The sequence below is a fragment of the Calidris pugnax genome, unplaced genomic scaffold (genome assembly GCF_001431845.1).
Source record: "Calidris pugnax isolate Ruff unplaced genomic scaffold, ASM143184v1 scaffold31, whole genome shotgun sequence".
Classification (NCBI taxonomy): domain Eukaryota; kingdom Metazoa; phylum Chordata; class Aves; order Charadriiformes; family Scolopacidae; genus Calidris; species Calidris pugnax.
In genome coordinates this window covers 5,167,751-5,193,290 of record NW_015090786.1, presented here as the reverse complement: position 1 = coordinate 5,193,290, position 25,540 = coordinate 5,167,751, and the positions used below count along the sequence as shown (strand labels likewise).

General features: G+C 38.8%; 1 protein-coding gene across 3 annotated transcripts in view; it reads left to right on the top strand.

Moving 5' to 3' along the window:
• Positions 1-25,540, top strand: part of PUS10 (pseudouridylate synthase 10) — a 37,164-nt gene that overhangs the window by 375 nt on the left and 11,249 nt on the right. For all 3 annotated transcript variants that reach the window (XM_014966375.1, XM_014966373.1, XM_014966374.1), the window contains exons 2-10: positions 1,080-1,216; positions 2,799-3,065; positions 4,656-4,742; positions 11,090-11,124; positions 13,521-13,632; positions 15,305-15,366; positions 18,985-19,030; positions 21,854-21,918; positions 22,983-23,068. In XM_014966375.1, coding sequence (XP_014821861.1) covers positions 1,091-1,216; positions 2,799-3,065; positions 4,656-4,742; positions 11,090-11,124; positions 13,521-13,632; positions 15,305-15,366; positions 18,985-19,030; positions 21,854-21,918; positions 22,983-23,068 — 886 coding nt within the window. In that variant the 5' untranslated portion in view covers positions 1,080-1,090. The remainder of the gene's footprint in view (positions 1-1,079; positions 1,217-2,798; positions 3,066-4,655; positions 4,743-11,089; positions 11,125-13,520; positions 13,633-15,304; positions 15,367-18,984; positions 19,031-21,853; positions 21,919-22,982; positions 23,069-25,540) is intronic.

The following is a 25,540-nucleotide window of genomic DNA, read 5'->3' as shown; positions in this document are numbered from 1 at the left end:
GTTCGTCTGTCAGCAGGTGTGGGGGGGATGCCGTGTGGGGGGATCCCTCTGCCCGGGGCTGTGGGGGCGGAATAATTTCAGCGCGGCACTGAGTAAGGGTTGGATGGAAGAGCGGTGGGGGTTTACCAACAGGGAATCCCCCAAACAGAAATACCTGGAGGCAGGGAGCACTTGGCGGGGGGGGGGATATGCCCTGCACACACGTATTTTCCCGTGGCCTGTGTTTATCCCAGCTTTGGGTGACAGAACACTGGTTGGACCTTTGGTCTGAACAACCCCGGTTATTCTTAGGTGCCTCCTAAAGTCTCCTGGATATCCAGTGAGGGTGAACACCTCCTTGGGAATCTCTCAAGAAATGCAGGAACTTAGGTTTGCAGAGAGTTCTACCCCATTATTAAATTTTGGCCAAACAAATTATCCTGCTCTAAAGTTCTGGGCAGAAAGAGCAACAGGAAACCAAATTAGCCATAATCTTTTAGGGAAAAAAAAAAAAAAAGGATTATGAGATCTCTCACAAAAACGGTAGTTTTATGTTTGAGATGGGAAATAAGAAATCTCAAAAAATTGAAGGGGCTAATAGAGAAGTCTTCCTTTGCCTTTAGGGCTTTGTACGACAAAAGGGGATGGCATCTGTTTTTTTCTTGTTTGGTGTTGGGGTTTTTTTCCCCTGTGATTTTAATGGTTTGGTTCTTTGCTATGATTTTAGAAGGAATTTCCATTTTAAGTTTGGATTAATATGTTTTAGCTCCATCTGCCTTCTCCATTCAGTAAAGAATATCGTGTCATGTAAAGCAGTTTATTAAAGATAAAACTCTGGGCAAAAGTTCAGCATACCTTTGTCAGAACTCTTGACTTCAGATTTTTCTAGGAAGTACAGAAGCTTTTCCAAGAATCAAAAGTTGTTTTGGGTTGGTCTTCTGATTCTGTTGTGCCTTTGATTTCAGACAAACATGTATCCTAAACTTTCTATAGAGAACAAAAAAAAAAATCCATTGATTCTAAATATGGTGCAGTTGAGTCTTTTTATTGTTGGATTGCTGAGTTGTGTTTATTCTAAGCTTTTTGCTTTTCTTTTTTAGAGTTATCCAGCATGTCTTCACTAACAGAAAAGGACAGACCAATTGTTCAGCTGTTACTGAACACTGGCACTTGCCCACGATGTATCTTGAGGTTCTGCTGTGTGGGATCACAGATGCTTTATAGATGTCCATACCAGGTTTGTTCTTTGTGTTCTTAATTAGAACATGTGAACATACGAATGCAATATTCTTTGCGCTACCTTGGTGGAGAAGGTTGTTATGTACTTTGGCTCTTTGCCTGAGAGGAAAACATTTTTCAAAATGAATTGTGAAAAATGACTGCTGCTACACTGTGCAATTTTGAGAAATTACAAGAATCATAGACTATAACAATCATTGTGGGTTAAATGTTAAGTTTGACTGTGAAAGTTGCTATGTATTCCCTGAAAACACCAGAGAACAGGGTGTGTTAGCTTCTGCACAGCATGGCTCTGTCACTTTTGAAGCAGAACAGTTACGACTGTTCCCTCTCTTCCTTTTCCTTTAATGTAATAAGTAATATAGGGGCTGCGGGCAGTGCAGCTGATCCAGAGGAGGAACCATCTATAGTCCAAGCTTTTTTGCCTCATACTTCCTTCTTCTTGGTAGGAGGATGTAATTGAAGAATTGTGGAGCATAGGTTAAGGAGAAATCTTCCTTTTTCAGTCAATCAAACACAGCGTTATTGGGCATCCTTTTTTGCTGACCTTAGTGCTGAAATTCAGTCATCTTCAAATTTTTCCTGCCTGTGTACAATCGTTCTTACCTTTGTTCTTGTATTTGATACTCCTCAACTTGATTTTGGCTATTTGCTCCTCCTCCACATTGGTTCTTTGAGATCTCTCGTTTTGTAGGCCAAATAAAACATCTCCATTTTCCTGGTCTTTACCCTTGACTTTATGCTTCTGTCTTCTCACGTCTGTCCTGATTGTTTCACCTTTGTTCAAGTTTAGACTCTCCCAAATTCATTTTTAACATCTTTCTCACATATCCTTTTCCATGTTCTATCAATGATTTGAGTAGTGTTAATTCTGTATGCCATATTTTATTCTTTTACATCTCTACCTAATTTTCCTGTGATTTGCAACAACACAGTAATTGCTGTCTTTGTTACTGAAGACCCTTTAATAAATTTTTTTTTTCTGAACTATGTCTTGCCTCTATCTCTCATCCTACCTAAAATTCAGAGACATGCAGGTAATTCCTCTCTCTCCTCACCAGCACATCCCTTAATTTTTGTAGGCTTCTCTCTATAGGAAGTTCTTTCTCTATGTATTTAATTTCACCCTCACCTGTATCTGCTGTCAATTTCTTCTCATACTGCACTAGCCAACTCTCTTCCTAATCATCTGGGCTAATGGAGTTTGAGGAATTAAATGCTAACATAATCTAAATGACAAAAAGGTCATAAACATCTGCTTTGATTGAATAGCAATAGTCAAAGATGAATGCATTTCTGCAAGTTAGGTCTGTAAAATGTTTTCACTCTTCTTGGATGGTAAAAAAGTCTGTTCAGCAAAAAATCACAATTTCTCTGGATAACATTTTGAGAGCAATACAGCTTGGAGCTTTTTAATTGTGTAGATGTCTTTTGGTATAAATTCCAAGTATTTAATTACATACTCTAAGGCTAAACTGGAATAGTTGGTACTATCTTTTAGAATTGTGTTTATAAGTGCTTGCTGCAGCATTGGAGAAGAGGAAACATCAAAACCAGTATGATTCCTCTGTTTGTGTTAGGATTTGATGAAGGATTTAAAAGAATTTCTGAAAAATAATAAAGAAAAAGAAGATACGGTTTGTTTTGACGAAGTTGATCCACCTTGTAAGAGAATCAGACTTGAACACACAGAAGAAGGGTCTGATGATCTCAACCACAACGGAGCACTCCAGCAGATTCCTTCAGTTAACAATGAAAATACTGCAATGGAGAACTCAGCTGTGAAGGTTTGCAATGTGTGTTTGGGAATTCTTCAGGAGTTCTGCGAGGTTGACTTTGTTAAAAAGGTAAATAACCAGCTTTTAATCTTTATGTGCACTTTTATTGGAGCTTATGTATGTTGGGGCCTGAAGTATAGAATTGGTCATTAAAAATACTGTGCAGTTAAACAATTGAGAGAAAGATACCGGAAAAGAAAGCGAAAGATTTACCTATTTCAACTCTTTGAAGGGTAGATGGCGCCATTCAACTACATACTGCTCATTGGCAGTGTTTGCTTACCTCCCGTGCAGCTGGGAAATAACATTTGTTAGTGTGATCGTATTTTACCCAGGCCTTGTCATAATGTAACTTTTTTAAAAAACAGCAGCGCTGGTGCAATGGAATGACTACTAGGAGCACGTTTTCCTACTTAAAGGACTAACAGATACGTGGTTACATGAATTTAGGAGATAACCTGAGGTTTAGCTGCTTAGATTACAAAGAAATCTTCACTGTAAATGATGACCCGTCTTCACTTTTCCTATATGAAGGGAAAATAAGGAGGCATCAAGTGCTAAATTCTTTAGCTTAACTACGTGTTCCTAATATAGCATGAGTCTGTCTTTACAGTCTATTACTATTTAGAAAGTCACAGAGGAGGAAAATGTTTTGGTGATACAACCGACTGTAGATAATAGAGAAAATATGAGTTAGGAGAGAATATAGGCATAATGAGTGTTGCAAACATCATCTTTGAGCAATAAAATTGCTTATGTGACAAATTGAAATATCAGTGAGAAAAATCCCACTTGCATTTGAGATGTTTAACGGAGTTTTAATAGAAACTAATTTGGTTTAATAGCATGAATGTATCTAAAAATGGGACCAAACAGAAAGCATAGTATATAGCTTCTCTTGTTGCAGTGCCTGCTGTTTCTTTTTTGTTTCCATTGACAGAGTATATACATTTTTACAGAATCCACTTCTAAAACTTGTTTCAGAGTTACTTTTTTCAGTAGCAATGGAAAATCTAATAGCATTGTTAAGGCACTACAAAAGCTGATTGTTTTATAGTGAAATTTCCTTATCTGAGGTGTTGATTTCACCTTGAAAGCTCAGAATTCATCTTGAACATTCACTAAGATCACTGACATTTTGGACAACTTCTCCATGTGTGTTTAAGTTTACTTCCAGTAGGAAGTAAACTTCCAGTGACAAACATGAGTTTTTTACAACGAAGCCCGATTATGAATTAATACTGTGGATACCTGTTTGTTCCTGTCTTATCCCAGGATCTTAAATGTTTTTATTGTCATGGAATTGTATCACTGCCATGAAGAAAACATTCCAAGTCAGCTGTTCTAGCCTTTGGTCACTGTGATATAATTCATTGCACTAAGATTTTGGTATACAATTGGTCTTAGCCTTAAAATAGTGAGTTTGGTTGTTTCATAGCAGTAAGGATGCAGTTTATTAGTAAATTTCCTTTTTTAACAGAACAAAAAACCTTATATTTCAATAAATTGTTAAGGATTACTCTCTTTTGTATGTTTGGCGTCTATCTGAATGTGTATTAACATGGATTTACAGTGATTATGCTAGAATAAAGAATACCCTAAAAGATTATCAGCTCAGTTCCATTTCTGTGGTTTAATATTAAAATCTTTTGCTTACAGGTGTGCCAAAAGGTTAATTCCTCTGACTACCAGTTCACTAGTTTTGTATTTTCTGTGTCACTACCCCCACAGCTGTCTGTTAGGGAGGTAAGTGTTTACAGATATTTCTTCATTACTTAAATGTGTATTAAAGAAAGTAACTGTGGAACATACAAGCTGGAGGTGGTTTGATTTTTAATTGCTATTGTTTAAAAAAACCAAAAAAACATGCTTGAAGTGGAGTCTGCTCTCCTCTTCCTTGTTGGTGAGTATTATTTTAATTAATAAAGTGTCTGAGTCACTTCAGTTTTCAGTTAGCCCGGGAGTTACTTTACATCTGAAAATCTAAAAGGAGTTTCTTTAAACCCTTGGTGTATTGTTTCCTTTGGTACAGATGCCAGCTCTGCTTTGTGGATCTTCTCAGAGAAGGAACTGCACAGCTGGTGCCTTTCCTGAAATAAATGATAATTGGTAGCGCAGAATACAAATGAAGGAATTTGAGATGAACTCTTTATCTGGTCTGCATTTTAAAGTATATGAAAATGCACACATTAATAGTCACCTGTCTTGGGCGTTGTTGAAACTTCAGATTTGTAACAGTTTATAGCAGTTGTAAAACTACTAATTTTAATGGCAATTTTAATCAAACTTAAATTGTTTATATTTCAGTCATTTAATTACAGAGGCTAATGATAATACGGAGGAGTGTGTAAGTTTTTTTTAAATCAAGGGAGAATACCAAGTGTAGCATAACTTGATCAATAAAATGACAATTTTTTGCGTAGTTGTGAGATGTTTTATGATGTTCCCCTGCTTTTTGATATAAAGTGACGCAAAAATACTATTCTAAAGGGCAACATGTAAATCTTTATGATGGATGCCTGCTGTGGTAAGATGTAGTAGAAGCTTCAGTGAACATGGCAGAAAGAAATGTAGGTGGTCTTGGATTTATATGTAAGCCTGCAGTGAGGTCTGTTCTCATCCCCCACAGTTTGATTGTTAAATAATCTACTACCCTTAATGTTGGTTTGTACTGTTAGTTCTGGCATCTCAGGCACATGCCAGTGTAATAGCTGCATTGTGCTAACATACATTCTACTTCTAAGTCTTCTTGAACATAAGATTCTCTACTTTCTGTGTGGAATTGAGCATAGTTAGTGTGTTTGCTTCAGTTGCCACTGTGTCTGGCAAAATAATATCAGAACAAATGGCTTTGAGCTTTCTGAATGGATGAACTCTCCTTACTCCCATTTGATTTTATGGTCACCCAAAAAATGAGATATGTCAAAAAACCACTTTCAGGCTAGGTGAGTATATGGACGCATGCATGTGTGCCCGTGATGCTCTGTAAAACTCCACATGTAGGTCAAACTTACTCCAACTTTATGCCTGGTGTAAGCTTAGGTGTTTAAAAAAAAGAGGAGCCTTATTATTTTTAGGGTACTATTGATCAGGTCTTTTCCATTTGCAGTCTGCCTTTGCTAGTCATTACTGAGACCTCCCTTAGTCTTTTCATTAGAGCCTCAATGAGAAAAACCAAAGTGATGCACAGAGTCTTTTGGCTAGAGTCCCAACTGCAATTCCCAGTTATCAGGTTCTTAATAAGTTGCCATTATGCATCTTTAGTTTAACGGCTTTAGTTTATCTAGCTTAAAAATAGCTTCTTTTTTTTTTCCCATAGCAAAGCTACGTAGCGATGGAGGTGAGGAAAGAAAACTTTGGTGCTGCTGTTATTCCTCACCCTCTTTGTGGGTCTTTTCCAGAAAGCCTCGGTAGAGGGTGTTATTGCATTGCAGTTCTAGCTCAGTGATGTTCTCACACTCATCTGAACAAGCTGGGCAAGTGTTTCTGTCTGCTTTTGAGGAAGTCTTGGCTGTAAATGGAAGCAAAAAATAATAGTTTGCTTCAGAGAGTTCCACTTGCTGATTGAAATGTTGATGATACACTAAGAGTGTATGGACTGGGAAAACTGACTTGGCAAATGCAGTTGGTAGAAACCCAGATTTATTACTTTATAATAAGTTTGCCTTCTAAGTGCCATAAATCACTAGTTTGGTAAAAGGGATGAGATGTTATTTTTAACCTGTTGATATGCTTTGTTCAAGGTATCTTGTCCTTACGTTCAAGCAAACAAACAATATTAAAGTGCCTGGTACAACCAAGGGAATAAAAGTTGTGGTGTGGCTCCAGAAATAAATAAATGGAGTGAGAAGACTGAGTAGGAAGCTTCAAATCCAGATCTTTTCTCTTTGGAAACAATTTTGGTTTGTCTGGAAGCAGGTCTGCATTAGAAAGCTCCTGCTGTCCTTTCTGTTCCATCCCTTCAGTCTTGCCAAATGCTAAACCAGCTGTTAGTGTAGCTGTGCTCTAGCTGAAGGGGTAAAAATGGGTGATGGTGGAGAAAGAACCTCTTTAAAATCATGGGTATTTATTTACCACCTATCACTTCAAAAAATAATTGTTAAAAGCAGTTCCTGTTTTACAGTTACAGAAAAGCAGCAAGTAATACAATTTGTCAGAATATCTCAAATACCTCAAAAGGCTTTGTGTTGAGAAGAGGTCTTTTGTTAAATTCTGCTTTTAATTCTTTGAACTGTACTGTACAAGAACATATGTAATTTTATCATAAAAGGACACCCAAAGGCAGCTTCCCTCCCATTGACCTTTTGTATGACACAGAGATTTTCTCTGACTTCTTTTTAACAAAAAAAATCAGAAACTGCCTTTTAATATTACCTTCAACTAATTTAATTATGACAGTTGTCATCCTGCCAAGTCTAAAATGTATGATAGGAGCTGAAGAAGAGTGGGACATAAAATTTACATTTGCAAAGTATTTGTATCTGTAATGCAAAGAAGCTATCACCTTTTTCCCCAAGTAGGATATTTGATTAAAATAAATCATAAATAGAGGAGTCCCAAGTTTATGTCAGACAACTATATTAGAATATGAAGTGAGTCATGCCCTTCAGAAGGGTGAGTGTTAGCTATGTCTGTAGTCTCAGTTGTGATCCATCATCCTGGTACTTGCTACAAGGACGTTGATGCAAATAGCATCTGTAGTCATTACTCCCTGTAGATCTGTGTACACCTCATCATGGAATTCCCCATCTCGAAGCTCTTTTCTAATACAGTGAAAAAATGCTGTTGCTGGGATTGCACATGGTATTTCAACTGTTGCCACTGTGATCCCTCAGATAGCATTAGAATAATATCCTGCAGCTTGTAATCAATATAGTGCCTGAGCTAGTCTATTTCAGAAATATGTTTGCTGTTAAGCATTGCCCTGCAGGCTTGAGCTCTGTAATGAGCATTTTTCATTTTCAAACCACTTCACAAACATAAAGTAATTATGAAGTGGAGGGATCTGATCCCCTGCTTCACATACAGCTGGGAGAGAGTAGAGCAAGGGAGTGAAGGCATAGGAGTAGAGGGGTTTGGCTGGCTTGGTGATTGAATATGATTTGGAATTTGGGATCTTTTGGCTTCTGAGCTCACAGTACCATAATCTATTGTTTCTTCTTAATAGAACGGGAAAAATAATTTCTTCAATTCTCTTTCAGTTTTGAAATCAAGGGAGAGGAGATGAAATTTGACTTGTGCTCTCATTTTAGCATAGTTACTTACATGCAGAAGTTTTCTGTATTTCTGCACCCCAGTAGAACAGGGGAAAGGTATGAGGTCAGCCACCCAACTAAGTATTAGACCTACATGTGCTTTAAATCAAGGCATACAAGATTTTTTTAAATTGGCATTTGTTAAATGCAGATTTCTAGACCCAGTTCTATGGTTGTCATATTCTCTAGTTCAGAGTTATGTTCAAGGAATTTCAGTTGGAAACAATTTTTATTTATGATTTTATCTGGGTTATTATGGAAGCAAGATCACAATATACTTCGTGGTGTTTTGTGAAGCAGTCTTACTCATATTGTCTACTTATGCAGGATAATGAATCACAGTGAATTTGAGTAAAGTTTTCCATCAATACAACTGTATCTATTTTGTTCAGAATTGTGCAGTTTTGTGTATTGTGTATCTAACCAAGTTTGTGTCCTCTCTCCACCGTCTCTCTTTCCCCTTAACATTTCTAGCACTGTTTTTAGGATTCCCTCATTCTTTCAGATGTACCAAAGGAAGGATATCAGACATTTTTTTGACTGAGTTCCTCTACCAGCACATAAAAGAGATCTACGATGGGGTTCCTTCTGACATCAATGAAAAGATGATGCAATCTTGCCTCTCCTCCTTTAAGTCTGATATATGTTTTCAAACATGAATTTAAGTCAGTGGCATTCACTGCGTTTGAGATGCCAACTCTTCTGAACATTGCAAATGTATATATGGTTGTATGGCAAGCATATGGAAACACCTTTCTCTGACACTTTACAAGTAGTCTACAGTCCACAAATTGAAAACTATGAATTCTGATTTTTTTCATTGTAGTTGTTTCAAGCCAAACACCGTGATTTTTGGAATTCATCTTTAGTGAGGATGGTGAGACTAGGTGTCCAGACTGTGTGTACAGGTTCTATTAGTTAAGTGGCGTCCTGCCAGTCTTAATGTCTTTCGTTGTTGTTGTTAGTAGAGGAAGAACTGAGAACATTGTTGTTGCTGCTTCGTTGTAGGAAGTTTTGAGGCGAGTTTTTCTTTTATTATTAATTGCTTTTGCACTGGTAAGCATTCTGGTGAAATGGAAACATTCTATGGTTCTTTTGTGTACCTGTGTCCAAGATTACTTTTTTTTCCACTTAATTAAAGACCTAATAGAAAGGCCATTTGAGGTCAAAGTTAAAATTCTCATTAACAGTAACGCACATCTGTTTAGTAAGGTAGTTTTCAATGTAGTGCAGAGAATGGCAGTTACTCTTGGCGCACACAGAGGCAAAATTGAAAGCCCAGAGCACTGAACAATTACTACACTGAAGTAATAGATCATCTTGTAGAATCAATATTGTCGGTACAAAAAGAAGCGAGTGAGACTGCCAAAGGATACACCTCTAAAATGTTTGGCTCCCTAGAGCAGGGTATGGTAAAGATAAGCCTTTGGAAGCTTTTGGCATAGGCCATGCTGTTTGGAAATCTTAAATTTCTTGATCCTTTTTAATTTTGTTAATCTGTTAGTGTTGCACCGATTCAATGGCTGTTGCTCCTTTGTGCTTATTTTTGTATTTTTCTATTATGGTTTCATGCCACTGGTAATTTTAATTATGCTTTTGATCTTTGTTGTAACCATTGTTAATTCTTACACTGCTGAGTTCCACTTGTTGGCTGGGATACCTAAGTGATGCTTTATGGTCTTCTTTCCTGGGCAGTGTCACATCTAAGGGGCCTGCTATGTTGTTTCTTTACAGACATAAGGCTGCTAGAGGAGAGCAGTAGAGTTTGAGGTAATATTTACAATGCACGGATTGAGGACAATCAAGCATTAAAGCAGGTTGTCCAGAGAGATGGTGCAGTCTCCATTCCTGGACATTTTCAAGAACTCATTGGGTAGTGCCCTGAGCAACCTTGTGTGATTTCATAGCTGATCCTGCTATAAGCACAAGGTTGGATGGAGACCTCCCGAGGTCCCTGAATTATCCTATGATCACACATGTAAAGGCAATATTACTTCTTGGAACCTCTGCTCAAGTAAGTGTGTCAGGAGCTTCTGAAGCTGGTATTCACAGAGGATCTGCACAAAGTAACAGGGGGACAACTGGGAAATGAAAAAGGAGAGTTCAAGGTTGAATCTGCCTGTGATTCTCAGATCACATCTTCCAGCCATTCCTATGTATGCTTTGTGATAAATAATTATTAGTGAACTCGAGCATTTGTTCTAAAAGCTCTCTCTGATTTCTGGAATTATTCCTTCTGTTCCTCAGCTTTCTCATATTCAGCTTATGTCTCCTAAACAAAGTGGTGTGTTTTAAATAAGGGAGCAATCCCCAGGGAAAGGGTTCATGATTACTGTAAGATCAAGTACATCTTTTATTTCATGGTTTTTATAAAGGAGGATGACTGATTATTATTTTTTTTAATTCATATATCAAATAAGTTTTCATATACCATCCACGAAGACACTTTTTTTTCATTTCTCTGTACAGTAGATAACTGCCAGTTGCACTTTACTTAGGCTGTCAGAGTCTCTTTCTAGTTACAGTGTTAATAGCAAGTTTCAAAGTGTGTTTAATGCAGCCTGATATTTTTTTTTTTTTTAAAGCCAGATAGGATTTGAGATGAATTGCAAAGTGAAGTCTTGCAAGTAAAAACAAACACCAATTCTATCTTTCCACTTCTAAAGCAAAAGCTAAATTAAAATCCTAATAGTTCCATTCTGGCCTGAATTTTTAAAACATTTTTCCTTCTGCTAATAGTCTCTCAAGTTGTTGGGAGTTTTGAGCCTTAATTTGATGTGCTTTTTTTTTTTTGCCTTTTTTCCTCTCTTCTTCCTGGGCATGGCTGGTGACCTATAGCGTGCTGCTTGGCTGCTGGTAAAACAGGAAACGGGGTGAGTAATTTCTTTTGGCAATCCTCATACTGCTTCTATTAGTTCTCCAGATTTAAAGAAAGGAGAGGTACTCTTACTATAACTTTTTTCCAGCATAGTAGAAATGAGAAACCACTTAATGCAGCGGACCTGCTGAGACACATATGTTAAGGGAGGATTTTAGCCAAGCAATTAATGCTGTGTTTTCGATGTCAGGACAGTTGCATTCATATAAAGGTACTTCTGCTGACAGTTGTGGAATATGTAGACTCACTTCCTATGTCCTTGGCCAAGATTTTAACTGACTTTGTACCTTCAAAACTAAGCATAAGGAAATTCAGAATTGCGATGTGCTGTCATTTTATTTGTGGGTTGTTTTTTTTATTATTATTTTTCCGTATCTGTTGCTCTCTTTTATATAGCCACCATTTGTCTATATAAATGTTGAGCAGGCAAGAAATTGACTTTATAGTCTTGTTATGATACTATTGTCTGGTTTACTTGATGCTTACAGAGGATAAGATGTCAGCTGGTTTGGTTTCTTGTTTGTTTTGTTGGGGTTTTTTTACCTGGTTTGACCTTAATTGGCATTTCTTACCTCTTTTGCTTCATAGTGTGATTATACCTGGGACATGGCATATCAATTTAGAGTGCTGTCTGTCTGTCCAACCATGCAGCTTTGAGTTAGCATAATGGTCCTGAGAGGTGCCATAATGCCATCTGTGAGCCACAATCTTCTTGTACATAGAAGATATGATGAAACACAAACCTCTTCAGGTTTAGCTTACATTAATAGTGACTGAAAATTGTTAATCAGATAATGGTGAAAATTCAGTAGTGTAGCAAAAAAGGTATTAGTGCAGTGGATGCAAGTTGGTTTTGACTCTTTTATACCTCAGTGTTTTGAAATCAATTTAACCGATTGATTCTTTATCTACTCCAAGACACTCCCATTCCTTGCCAAATGAGAACATATTGAACCATTTTGAATGGATAAATTGTCTTTGTGGGCAAGAGGAAAGAAATGCACTTCTCTCAAAGTTAGTTGAGGATACTGAACTAGTCTTTGGTGGAAGTACCACTTCAAGATATTCATAGAAACTTAGACTAAAAGGTGATGAATCACTTCCTACTTTGAGACTAATTTAAAAGCAATTGTTCCATTAAATTGCTTGAGAGAAGATGAGACCCTGTAGGGCAACTATTGCCCACATAGCCTACCATTGGTGCCATTTGTATAGGAGGACATGTCCTTTGCACGTTCCCAAACAAGTGGTTTGAAATTATGGTTAAACCACGACACATATGCTGGTATCCTTACAGGCAGCCGCTCCTTTTAATTTCTCTCTCCACGGATGAAGACACAGGAGTGGAGGCCTGGTCTTGTACCTACAGAGGTAGTTGAGTCTGTCCCCGCAAGGTCAGCTGAGGCTGTCATCTGGGCTTTTCCTTTTAGGTATTTGTGCCCGCTGGAGTTCATGCCCTCCTTGAATGAAGGGCTGGATCACGCTTTTAATGATAAAAATAAGTCTAACAATTTTAAATTTTTTTTTTTTTTTAAACCACGGATTTTTGTGCATATCTCTTCCTTGGCTCTTCTCCAGGTAGACTCTGGAAAGACTTTTGCAACTTTTGATTTATCATGAACTATGGCATGAGTTTCCTCAGTGCATGTTCTTTTACACAGAAAAAAAATAGATTTTAAAATGTTAGTGAAAAAAACCACTGGCAAATAGAAACAGGGCAAGACAAGATATTACTTAGGGTGGAAGCTGGGCAAGTGGCTCCTTAGCGAGTAACACAGGTGCTGCCCTGCAGGATCTGGATACTCAGTTTACTTAAGGTGAACAAGGTGTTGATTTACTATCAGAAGGATCTTGTGTTAACATTAGTGCATGTGACCACCCGGAGAGCTGATCATCTCACTGATCTAGCTGAAAAACAAAACTTTTTTTGCCTTCAGCGGGATCAACGGACTGGTGTTACTGGCCATGCTGTGTAGTGTCATCGTGTAAGCGCTGGCAGGAATGCATGGCCAGAGGCAGGGAGGAGGGAACATAGGCCTAAGTTGGCTTGAGCTGACTGTAGCTCAGGAAGCTACACATTTAGCCAAACCCTTATGTGTTTATTGGGAAACATCTTGGGAAACATCTGGAATCCTGGTCTGGTCTTAATGTTTCCTCAACACTTTGTTAATTCAATACAAGGATCCAGTGTGGTTATAGGAGATCTTGGAACAGCCTTTCATTCTTTCATGCCATTATCTGTATGCTTAGTAGTTTTGTCCTTTTTATATTTGTCCATTGCATGTTTACCTGGGGCTAGTTATTTCAGTTTGTCTTGAAATACTACTTGTCATGTATCTATCTTTGACAGACTCCTATGCAAGTTATTATTTCTTTGTGTATGTGATTCAGAAAACTGGGCCTTTCCTTGGCAAAGGAAGATATTGTTCAGCTGAAAGAAGCTTATAAGTGGATTATTCATCCCCAATTGTCAGAAGAGTTGGGTGTTCCTGCTGACGGAAAGGTGTCGTATAAATAAGAAAACACTTTTTTCTCTCTCTTTTTTTTTCAATATGTGCTTGTGTGTGTGTGTGTGTGTATTTATACACATATATATGAGGCGAAAAAAAATATATATACTTTTTTCCCCACATTAAGATAAACAAGTTGCACTGCTCTTATATTCGCTGTCGGGGGAAGCAGGAAGGAAGTTCTTTTAACCAGACATCCCCAAGAGTCAGTACCAAGGATTCCAGTCTTTGTTTTTGTACACATTGGTCATTGCATCTTCTGAAACTATTGTAGCCTTTTGCTAGATCTCTTGTTCTTGGGCTGCCACCCTCCTTTTATGAATGAGACTTTTTCATTTTTAGCATTTTCCAGGTTCTCTGTTTTCCAGAGGCTAAGGAATGCTCACACATTCCTTCTTTGCTCTCCTGTTACTGCCACCACTGTTACTGCTCTGTGAGATAAATCATTCAGGTTGTGAGCATGTTAAATTCTATGGATAAAATATATTTCTGAAACATACTGAAAGAGGAAAAACTGGTTCACTTTAATGAATGCTAGAGATAGGCATGTTGGAACCTGCAATACCTGTTAGTAGGCAATAGAAATGTTTTTTCAAACCCTGTTTTCAACTTTCAGATTCCGACTAACATTCTTAAAATGTTTCTGAAATACATTGACTGAACATGACATTCAGATGTTGCCAGACAAATTCAGAAACACCATCATCTTGAATGTAAAATTTCTGCAAACATGGCTACAGTTCCTGCTGAGGACAAGGCAGTCTGCAGTTTTTACTTGTCATCAGCCATAGGACTGACCCCAGGACTAGACTCACTGAGCCTTTATGTTAATTTGTCAGCTTCGATAATAATTACAGGTTGTCTTTTCTCAGGAGTACTAATTGAAAGCATCCCTTTTGTCCTAACGAAGAAAGAAACGCTCAGCTACCCTGAAGATTATCCAAGAAGAAACAAACTTCTTACATAGCAAGTTAGCAAAAGCTCTACAATGCTTAGGCACTGAGCCACTCCAGACATCATTGTACCACAAAAGTTACTTGTCTAGTGCTCTTTATCTACAAGGCACTTGAATATTAGCCAATCTTTTCAATAGCCCTCTTGAGGTAGTCTGGTATCTGAATAACAGAAGTAATGAGTGTTGTTTGCCCAAGGCCAAAGAGGGAATTGGGGGCAGAATTGAGATTACACTAGAGTTTCTGGTCTAGCTGTCAGTCCGCTAGGACATGTTGCCTTTCTTTGCCCCAAGGCCATCCAGTCATTGCAGATGAAGCCCCTGACAAAATTTTACAGTGGTGACTACTTCAGGGTTTTTATCTTTATTCCACGCTATGCACTGCTCTCCCAGAAGGTTTGTTAAGTTTAGTGACCGTAATAGGCTTTGAGCATTCACTGTCTCTGACTCAGTTCCTTCTGTGCAAAATGGGGCTGGTATCTATGATGTGTAGGTCACTCAAGTTTTTGAAGTGCTCTCAGATCATCGTTTACTTCAGAAATGCAAATGCTATTATGGCACACTTTTTAGTATCTTTAGAAGATGTAGAATAAATGGCTTACTTTATCTTTGTCTACCTCTTTACTGTTTTCCTAATACTAAGGATGCTTGAGAATATCCTCCCTGTTTGCTTAAAAATCTATTACCTTTTTTTTTTTCTTTCTTAAATTTAGAGTTTGTTTGAAGTTAGTGTGGTCTTTGCTCACCCAGAAACAGACGAGGAGTGCCGTTTCCTGTAAGTTTTTATATAAATAACAAAAGATCTTTATCTAAATATTGTGCAACATTGTTGGTTTGGATTTGTTGCAGATGAGAATATGCAGTGTTTATAAACTAGAATGGGGCCTGCATCTATACTTCCTCATATGCAGATAGAGTTGCAGAGCTTTAAAGTTACACCATCTCTGGTTAACTCGGTGCTTTAAAGCCAACAAAGAAAGTCATCTGGAATTTTGATTTGAATTGGAAGGAAAAGATTCAGATAAGTTGTTCGATTTCAGCCCTTTTCAAAGTCATTACCCTCTTCAATATAGCTGTATCATTTTAAAAAATAAACTCAAACCACGTAGTTGCAGGTGAGGGAATCTTTTGACATCATGCCTAGGTTTTCCTGCTCTTATAGGAGACTAGAATAGGGGGGAAGGCTTTGAAGTGAGTTAATCCAACTTAGCTGGATGATTAAAACAAACAGTAGTTCCCAGGCCACTACACATAGTTTTTGGCCTGGCCCAGTAGGGCATCGGCTATACACAAAGAAGCAAAATATTTCTGTGAATTCAGCTACCGTTTAATTTCATTTCTCAAAATCTAGCTGTAGTATATTCTGGATAATTAGGTTCACTCTTCCTGTTTGCTGTTGCTTCCTGGAAGTTTCACTCAGTTTCATCACTTGTGCTCCTACAGCAAGTTAAATCTTAGCATAGAAAGAGGTTCAGTGTAGAATTTCTGACTTCCCTATTGCTTAGAAACTTCCACTCTTGAGAGGATCTCCTTTGCAGCCTTTATATATTTCCCTGATTTTACCCCTTCTGGCAATTTATGATCTTTCTTTGAATGCCCAATTTGCCACCTTCTTGGTTTTCAAGACCTGCATCCTTCATATGTTCTGGGGTTAGGGAAATGCATGCCTGGTGAGATACTTGGTATTAGGAGGAATTGATTACTAGCATTTGCTGAACTTCTTGGCTGTCCAACTTCTTTAAGACTGGGCAAAAATGGAGGGAAGGAGTAGGGGCCAAACTACAGTTCTAAATAATGGTACCTGCAATCCTGTAAAAACTCAAAAGTTTCTGAATCCTGCACCCTTTTGTTCTTATTTGTTTAATTTTACTTGACCGGTTCTCATTTCTGATGCTGCTTTTCCTTCCTCTGATACTTCTCAGCAATTATTTTCAGCTTGTCCTTCCATCCTTTTTGTGGCCTTTCAAAAATGTTGATGCCAAACATGTTACGTTGCCAATATTAGTGCTCCAAGCAGAATAGCTGTAGAGGTGAAAGCTGTAAAGAAGTTCTATTCCGCATTCCAACTACTCAGGTTTATTCCAAGTGACTATCCCTTTACTTCCCTTCTCTTTGTAGCATACTTAAAGAGCAATTAAGGCTTTAGATGTTTTTATGAAGTGACAGCATATCGCCTAATTTAATTAAATAGTAGTTTCATAGAATCATAGAATCATAGAATTTCCCAGGCCGGAAGGGACCTCCAAGGGTCATCTAGTCCGACCTCCCCACAGTCAGCAGGGACACCCCCAACTAGACCAGGTTGCCCAGGGCCTCGTCGAGCCTCTCCTTGAATATCTCCAGGGATGGGGCCTCAACCACCTCCCTGGGCAACCTGTTCCAGTGCTCCACTACCCTCACAGTAAAGAACCCCCTTCTAATCTCCAATCTAAATCTGTTCCCCTCCAGCTTGAAGCCATTTCCCCTCGTCCTGTCACTACAGGCCTTTCTAAACAGGTTCTCCCCAGCCTTCCTGTAGGCTCCCTTCAGGTACTGGAAGGCTGCTATTAGGTCTCCCCGGAGCCTCCTCTTCTCCAGGCTGAATAACCCCAGTTCCTTCAGCCTGTCCTTGTAGCAGAGGTGCTCCATCCCCTTGATCATCCTTGTGGCCCTCCTCTGGACCCTCTCCATCAGGTCCATGTCCTTCTTGTATTGAGGGCTCCAGACCTGCACACAATACTCCAGGTGAGGTCTCACCAGAGCAGAGTAAAGTGGCAGAATCACCTCTCTGGACCTGCTGGCAACGCTTCTTTTGATGCAGCCCAGGATGCGATTGGCCTTCTGGGCTGCAGCTGCACACTGCCTGCTCATGTCCAGCTTCTCATCCACCAGCACCCCCAAGTCCCTTTCCTCAGGGCTGCTTTCCAACACCTCACCCCCTAGTTTGTATTGGTGGTGAGGATTGTTCCGGCCCAGGTGCAGAACCTTGCACTTGCTCTTGTTGAACCTCATGTGGTTCACCTGGGCCCACCTCTCCAGCCTGTCCAGGTCCCTTTGGATGACATCCCGTCCCTCTAGTGTATCGACAACACCACACAGCTTGGTATCATCCGCAAACTTGCTGATGGTGCCTTTAATTTCCCTGTCTATATCATTGATAAAAATATAGGCATCAAGGCATTCTGCGTATGTGAATGGCTGGCTCTGTGTGCATTCTGAAGCAATGGTTTGGTTTCCATGTAAACATGGTAAATTTGACAATTGTCACATCTTTAGTAATGACAGTCACATTTTTTGTGGAAGCAAAGTAGGACCTCGTCTCAACCTGGAGAAGTCCTCCAGGTATGCTTTTGGGTGGGATTTCCAAGTATGGCACCTGCAATTTCTCATCTCTCAAGCTGTTCTTACACAATGATAAAATCATAGAATGGTTAGAGTTGGAAGGGCCCTTAAAGATCATTGAGTTCCAACTCCCCTGCCATGGGCAGGGACATTATGTGCAGATAGGTGTGCTAACATGACCCTTGGTTTGACATGGAAGATTGAATTGACTCTTGTTAGTTTGTATTTGAGATTAATGTTTAGAAGTCAGGTGATATTTAAATTCTGGAAGAGGGAAGTTGTGGCTCTTTGTGTCACAAACTGGCCAGGAAAGTTGCTTGTATAGGAACGGTAAGAGGTCAGACCTGCTTGCTTACAGTCTAAAGTAGTTACAGAGGCGTTGAAAAGCACCAGCAAGAAATGATAAATTGTGTTGTAGGCTCGAAATCATCTCTAACTGCATACATAGAAATCCACTAATAGGAACAGCAACTTCCTCTACAGTACTCAGAAAAAGCGTTTCACTGACTTGGCTTTCACTTTCGTGAAACAACCAATAGTTTCCTTTTGAAGAGGCAAAGCACAAATGGTATCGAGCATGGTATCGAGCACCTGGGGTTACTTTTTTTTTTGTAGTAAATTGAATTTTCCTATCCAGAAGCAGCAATTTGAATATAGTTTATAGTGAGCATTGTCTAAGAACAGCAAGTACAGGTTCCAAGATGTCAGCAAATCTTGCACAGAACATAAACATCAATCATGACCTTTATTGAGAAGGATTAGAAATGACTAAAAGCCAAACTTCTTGTGTGCTTTTCCATCCCATCTCAAAGCTGAAACACATTTGTGTTGGTCAGAGCAAAAGAGGATTACACAGTTTTGTCCATAATTTCTCTCTAGACCAAGCAATGCATACCTTCCGCTGTTTGTGGTTTAGGATAAAGTTAATTTTAAAATCTGCTCTGTGCTAAGCTGTGGAAGTGAGATACTGGACATATTGATACAAAGACCATTTACATGCTATGGTTGTAAGTCTGTCAGTCTGTTTGTTTCTTTTTCTGTAAGAGTAGCTAATTTTCATTTTTGTATTTAGAGCCACAGCCTGTCCAGACTGTTTCAAACCAGCAAAGAACAAACAGGTAAGATCTCGTCATTGTCGTATTTCTTTTCTGACATTCAGAATTTCACAGCTGTAGCTACAATGAAGAACTTTTCTGGGTATTCAGTCAGTGTTTCATGTCTGGTTTTCTTTCATCAAAAATCTCTCCAGTTTTCAGTTGTGTGAAAATAAAGTTGTCTCCTTTATTCAGTTAACATTTCTCAGCTTAGGAAAACTAAGCGCTTGGTGCTTCTCTTCAGGTCGTTCATTTTCCAGACTGTCTGAAAGCCATAATTTTAGGAATGTTCTCTGTAAATACCTCCCTTAAGATCTAGGAATTTGATTGTCATGTATTAAAAGTAGCATAAAAAAGATGATCCTCAAGCTCTTTGTTGGTGAAACAGTTCCGATAAGTCACATTGAGAAGATGAGACTGTGCAGCTGAAAGCGAATGATCGCACTGCAGTTTTCATGTCCTCTGATGTGAATGAAAGACACAATACACACAGGATGGTTTTATCCTGGCTGCCTCTGGAGGAGGGGAGGAAAGAAAAGGGACCTTGCCACTTGTTGCAGCCCTGAGCACGCACACAATCGTTGACAGAAAAGAGGATATGTAAGAATAAAAAAAAACAGTTGGAGAGAAACTGATATAAGTAGGACAGTTGGTGTGATCAGAGGGAGAACAAGTAACTTCTGTCAGAAGCCTATGTGAGGCCTTTTATTCTTTCTGGTGAAGAGCCTACCGACATTTGGCAGAGGCAGTCTGACCCAGGAATTCTGCCTACTCTACTCCACCTGACCAATAAATGTAAGTCTTTTTTTAGAAGGATTTTATTGTTACAACTCACTGCTTGCTGCATTGCTTTTCTTTAAAAGGAGGGGAATCCCACATAAGGAGCTAAACCAGCAGGGCCTGGCTGTTAAAACCACACAGGCAACAAGATGTAGGGGAGTCGAAAGGAAAAAATACCAACTCTGAAGAGCCATCAGAGGTTCATCCTAACAAAGAAGTTGTGCTTGAAGCTAGCTTCAAGGGCTGTGTTAATCAGAGAAGTAGTATAAAAACTGGGTTCTGAGTGAAAATTTCTGTATCATCTGCTGTAGAGAGTTATTTAAACCTGCTGCTAGTTTAAGGGTTTTCCAGTTGATCTGTTCTACAAGGAAGGGAAGTGTTATGATCTCTCATTTATACTGAGAAGGTGAAAGAGCAGCTTTCCTGAAGGCATCCAGGAGCTCTGTGATAGAGCAAAGACTTGAATTGTCCCAAACAGTGACCCAGTATTTTTCAGTTTTTTTTTTCCAAATCCCCAATCCAGTTTGCAAGATAGACATCATTACATTGGAAATTCAGCAGAAGGCTGTCCAGACAGTCCGGGGGCTGGAGCATGTGCCCTAGGAGGAGGGGCTGAGCAACTTGGGTTTCTTCAGCTTGGAGAAGAGAAGGCTTTCTGGAGGACCCAACTGAATCTCTCCCTAGTATCAACAGAGAGATTATTGAGAACAGGGAGCAAGGCTGCTCATTACAGTGCACGGTGGAAGGATGAGAGACAGCAGAAAGAAGCTGAAATGAGAGGTTCAGAGTCGATGTAAGAAAAACTTTTCACCATGAGGACAGTTAGACAGTGGAGCAGGCTATGCAGAGAGAGTGTACAGGCTCCGTCCTTGCAGGATTTCAAGACCTGACTGGATAAAACCTTGGGCAGTATGGTTTGATCTTATGCTGACCATGCTTTGACTAGGAGGTTCATTTAGAAACCTTCTACTATCCTCAGCCTTCCTAAAGTAGGATTCCACCTCACCTGTTACAACACTTGTTTCTCCTGTTCTAGGAACCTAAATTCTGTTTTCTGCCTCAGTCTCACTTGAATTATCAACAGCAGCACCTGGCTATGCATAAAGGATGGTAGTCGTGACTTTTCCCGCTATTGTACTATTATTACTACTTATGCTGTCAGTTCACCCTTGTGAATTGATGCAGCTTGGGAGTCTGAAATTGTTTGCTCTCCACCATTTGGGAACTGCCAAGCCCTACCATTCAGAGCCCTTACTTCTGAGTATGAATGAACTTTTGAACTTTATAAACAGATACCTATGTAACAGTCTTATTTTCAAAAGAACTAGCTGCCTACTGTCACTGAGATAAAAGCTGGGCCTCAGGTATACTTAACTCTTGAAAGTGGGGAAACTGGTTTAGGCTTCTGTTCATGGATTTAGGATTGTGGTTTTAATCTGTTTTGCAGATTTGGACCCGAGCTCCCAAGCACTACTTTTTTTTGTTCTTGCCTTTGCACACTTTTGTATATCATCTGAAATTTCCAGAGAGTTTCCAGAGATATGCTTAGCATTTCTTTCCAAACCAAAGGGCAGGCTTAGCAATTGAATATTCTAAGGAGTTGGAGTAGGTTTATTTGGAAGGGTGACGGTAACTTTATACCTGCTGAAAGTCAGCAACACTGTATTTTCTTCTGTATAAAAACAGAGTGAGGAAACATACTGTTTGTACGTGTCTTGTAGAAACAAAGGGGCAAATCTTAGTTCTACAACTAAGTAACTGTGATGTTCAAACCTGTCAGCTGTATTAGTTGTATTGCTTTCATGTTGTGAGTAAAGTTACTTGAATAGATTTTGGCAAAATTACCTGTTGCTCTTTGCTGCTCTATTAAAGTTAGGATTAAGATCACAGAGAGTACTTGCTGCTATAGAGTTGCTTTTAGATATAAGAAAACACAAAACACAAGTGAAAAACCTATGTTGTGAGGAGTGTACAGTGTGTGTGTTTTAGGGGTTTTTTTTCTTCCTTAGGCATATCCTTTCTTAGCGTCTTTTAGGTCTTGACTCATCTTTTTATTTCACTGTTCAGTCTGTTTTCACTAGAATGGCAGTTATAAAAGCCCTAGAGAAGATTAAAGAAGAGGATTTTCTCAAGTAAGTATATCCTGAAACTAGTTCTTAGTATTGTACTTTTGTATAGAATTAGGATGGGGAGGAAAATATTAGGTGGGTAAGTAGTGGTGTCTGTAAAAGAACTTTTAGCTGTTTAAATTCTGCTAGTTTACTGGTTAAAATGTGTTGTGTTTTCTTCTGGTAATAAAATGTCTTTGAATTAAGGATTAATCTTAAAATGCTTGACTGAAGCCATAGAGGATGGAAAACTGGGCATGACAGAAATTATGGTCTTTTTCCCGTTAGTTAAAGTGCCTCATTGGTTGATTATCTCCGGAGCAGCTGAGAGGAGAAACTGTGGGTCAGAGAGCTGGAGTTCTGCTCTGTGCTTTCAGCACTACATCACTGCAGGTCTCTGAGCTGGCATGGGATTTAGAACAGTTAGAAGTGAAAACAGTTTGTTGTTATATTACCAGTCATTTAGATTCAAAAATCTTCATGTACATCCCCAAAACCACAGAAGAGATTTAGAAATCATGGAACTTCCTTCTGTGTGTTGAACCTTAAAGATTGTAAGGCAAGCTTCTTTTTACAAGAAAGACTTCTTCCCATATTTCCAAAATGTTAGGAGTTGAGTTTTAAGAAAACACCAAGTGCTGTAATATGGTAAAAATCACAAGCAGTGGGAAGGCATCAATAGACACTTTCTGTGTAATTCACTGCGCTTAATTGCACTAAGTCTTCACAGCTCTCTTCTTTGATTCCCAACAAAGATTTAGTAATAGATCCTGAAGATAGTCTTCATGCAGTATTTAGTTTCATTATTGCTATAGCTGTAGTACAGCACCTCTTATTAGCACACTTTGGAGTGTTATACTTCGATAATCTTTGATGACAGATTGACAAAAGTATTTGCAATGTGGTGTTCTTGATTTGCTTAATGTTTATCCATCTCTTGGTGCTCCAGTTTTTAACGTGAATACTGAATTTGTATTGTAGCTGTGATTTGTGTAACTGAAGCCGTCATCTTTCATGCCCTTTATTGCTATGGTGATGCTCCATCATGTTCTGGTGTTACTAGTATTTTTTAATCTTTTTTTATACAGGCATTTTCCATGTCCCCCAAGTTCACCAAAGAACCTCTCTGTTGCTCTGGAAATTCAGTGCAATAATGGTGCCGTTTTTGTGGCTGGTAAAGTGATCCATTTATATGCTGCTGTGTTGTCTTAAACATAACTTTATAATACTGTCATGAGACCCAGAAGATTCTTGCTATTGGTTGATTCCTGTAATTAAAACAAAAAAATAAAACCAAATCTAGCTCTGTCTAAGAGTGGGCTTTGAAAGGGGAAGAAATTATACTTGCCTTTGCTGAAGATGTGATTTCATCAGAAGTTAGAAATTATAGATCAACATGCTAAAATCAAAACTATTTGCCTGCTCTTGCATTGTGAATTTAAACTTGGAGATAGCGTGTGGTGGATTATGGTTGAAGAGGAGTGGGAGCTGCAGGCAGCTGTGTCAGGGCCAAGGTCAGGTTCCTGTGGTAGGAGCTACAGGAGGAGAGCGTGTCACTCCAGCTGCTCCCAGTGTGCAGACACACCTCCTGTCTGGATATTTAGGAAGGTCTTGCTTTCCCTTGCCACTGTTTTTCTTTTGCTTTTGAGAGATGGAAGAATTCTCTCTCTCAGAGACAGCACAGGGTGATGTGAAAATTTAAAACAACGTTGTGCCTTCTTTGTGGGGGCTTATGCAGAAGCAGTTTATGAAACAAAGAATTTTGCCCTGTTGTTAAAAGCTTGCTCTCTCCTTTGGAAAACCTTAATCCCTACAAATCCTGCAGTTGTAGTATGTCCCCTCGTAATGAGCACATGGTTTGGGAAAGGCACTGCCCCACTAAATAAGCTTCTGGCAGGGCTGTTCACTTGCTTGGATTTTGGTTTGGATTCAGAGGTTTTCACCATTTGGATATATCTGCATGTTATTCCATCCAAAACTGCCAATCTTAATGTGATTAAAAGGTTACATTTTGGAAAGCTTAGCTCTTTCTAGTTCTCCCATCCAAACCAAGACAGCATCCAAAATAACTGGGTGAGACAGGTAATAATGCAACAGCGCTTGGTGTCCCTGAGTGGGGTTGTTTAAACTCTTCTATCACCTGCCTGCAAGAGTATCTACCCTTCCCCCAGGCTGGTGTATGAACAACCACTTATTTAAGTGTATGCAAACAGATTCATTTTAAAAACCCTACAATTTTAATCCAACATACTATGTTTAACAGGATGGTAATGATCCTGACTAAAGGGAAATGTAAAATGAAAAATAAAAACGCGAAAGTGAATGTTCTCATGGCAGGCTAGTTGGTGTTCTATACATACCTGTGTTTTATTTTTAATTACTGATTAGACAGTTAGATGTACATTTTCATGAATCCAAGGTATCCTGTGTCTTTTAGCCTTTTCCAAATATTTTGGAAAAGGTGTTAGGCTTTTTTTGCTTTTTAGGTTGCTTTTTTGGGTGGTTTCATCAGAATTCATTTGTATGGCAAGAGACAGAGGGTTAGTTTTCTGCGTGGGATTTAATAGTGGTTTTGCAATTTATAGTTTATAGCTTGTTCCAAACAAAATGAAAAAACCCCAGGCAGGATGTTGTCTTTAATTTTTGAAGAATTAAGTCCAGATTAGAAGAATGTATTGAGTACAGTGCAGTTACTTTGTTATTACAGCAGTCTAAATGAGACAGGATCTTAATTTGTAAGCGCAGTTTCGGACTTGCTATTGTCTTCTTGACCTTGTCTTTCTTTGGGGTTCACTGAATGCTTCTCCCCCTCAACTTTTTTTTAAAGGTTCAGGAGAAGCTGTCAAAGTGAGAAACCCTGTGAACATCTGTGTTTTTTTAACCCACTCTTGATCAGATCAAAACCTAAAATTATTAGAATAGGGAGTTGAGAGAGAGAGAAAAAATTATAATTTTCCTTTTTCCATCTTATGGAAAGAGATTTTAGCAGTGTGAAGCTGATAGTCATACCGCTTTCATTATTTGCCCCAGTGAAACAGTATTAGTCAGTTTCCCCATTTGTTTGTGTGGGTTTTTCTGCAGATCAAAATGCAAGAAGGAAACATTGTTAGAAATAGGAAAATATGATACTGAAAACCAAAAAAAAAACTGAGATGACAGATGCGCAGTATAATATGCATAGCTACTTTGAACTCCTTTTTTATTTTCTATATGCAAGGTTTCAGATTGAAACTTGGTTATGCAGGGGGGTTACTCATTGTTCTTTATGAATGAGTTCCTTGTTTTGTGCATATTTTCATATTTTCACTTCTTATAAAACCTGTCAATAAGAAAGCTCATCTTGGTCATATGTGTCAGGCTTGTTTTTTGGTCGTAGCAGTTGTGTCATGGGAGTTGGCATGCCAGTGTGACATAATGTGACACTAAGTTTGGAATCAGTCAGAGGATGGCAGTCTCTTTACATGGCAACTTCTCAAGGTTTTTAAAATTTGTACCGGTGTACTTTTGACACATTTTGCTTGCATCGTTTTCCCTTTAATGAGCCAAAGTATTTTAGTTTGGGTTTCTTTTGTTAAATGTTCAGACAACAGCAGAACTTGGATTGAAACCCGAACTACTTGATATAGGAAGGATGTGAGAACATCCT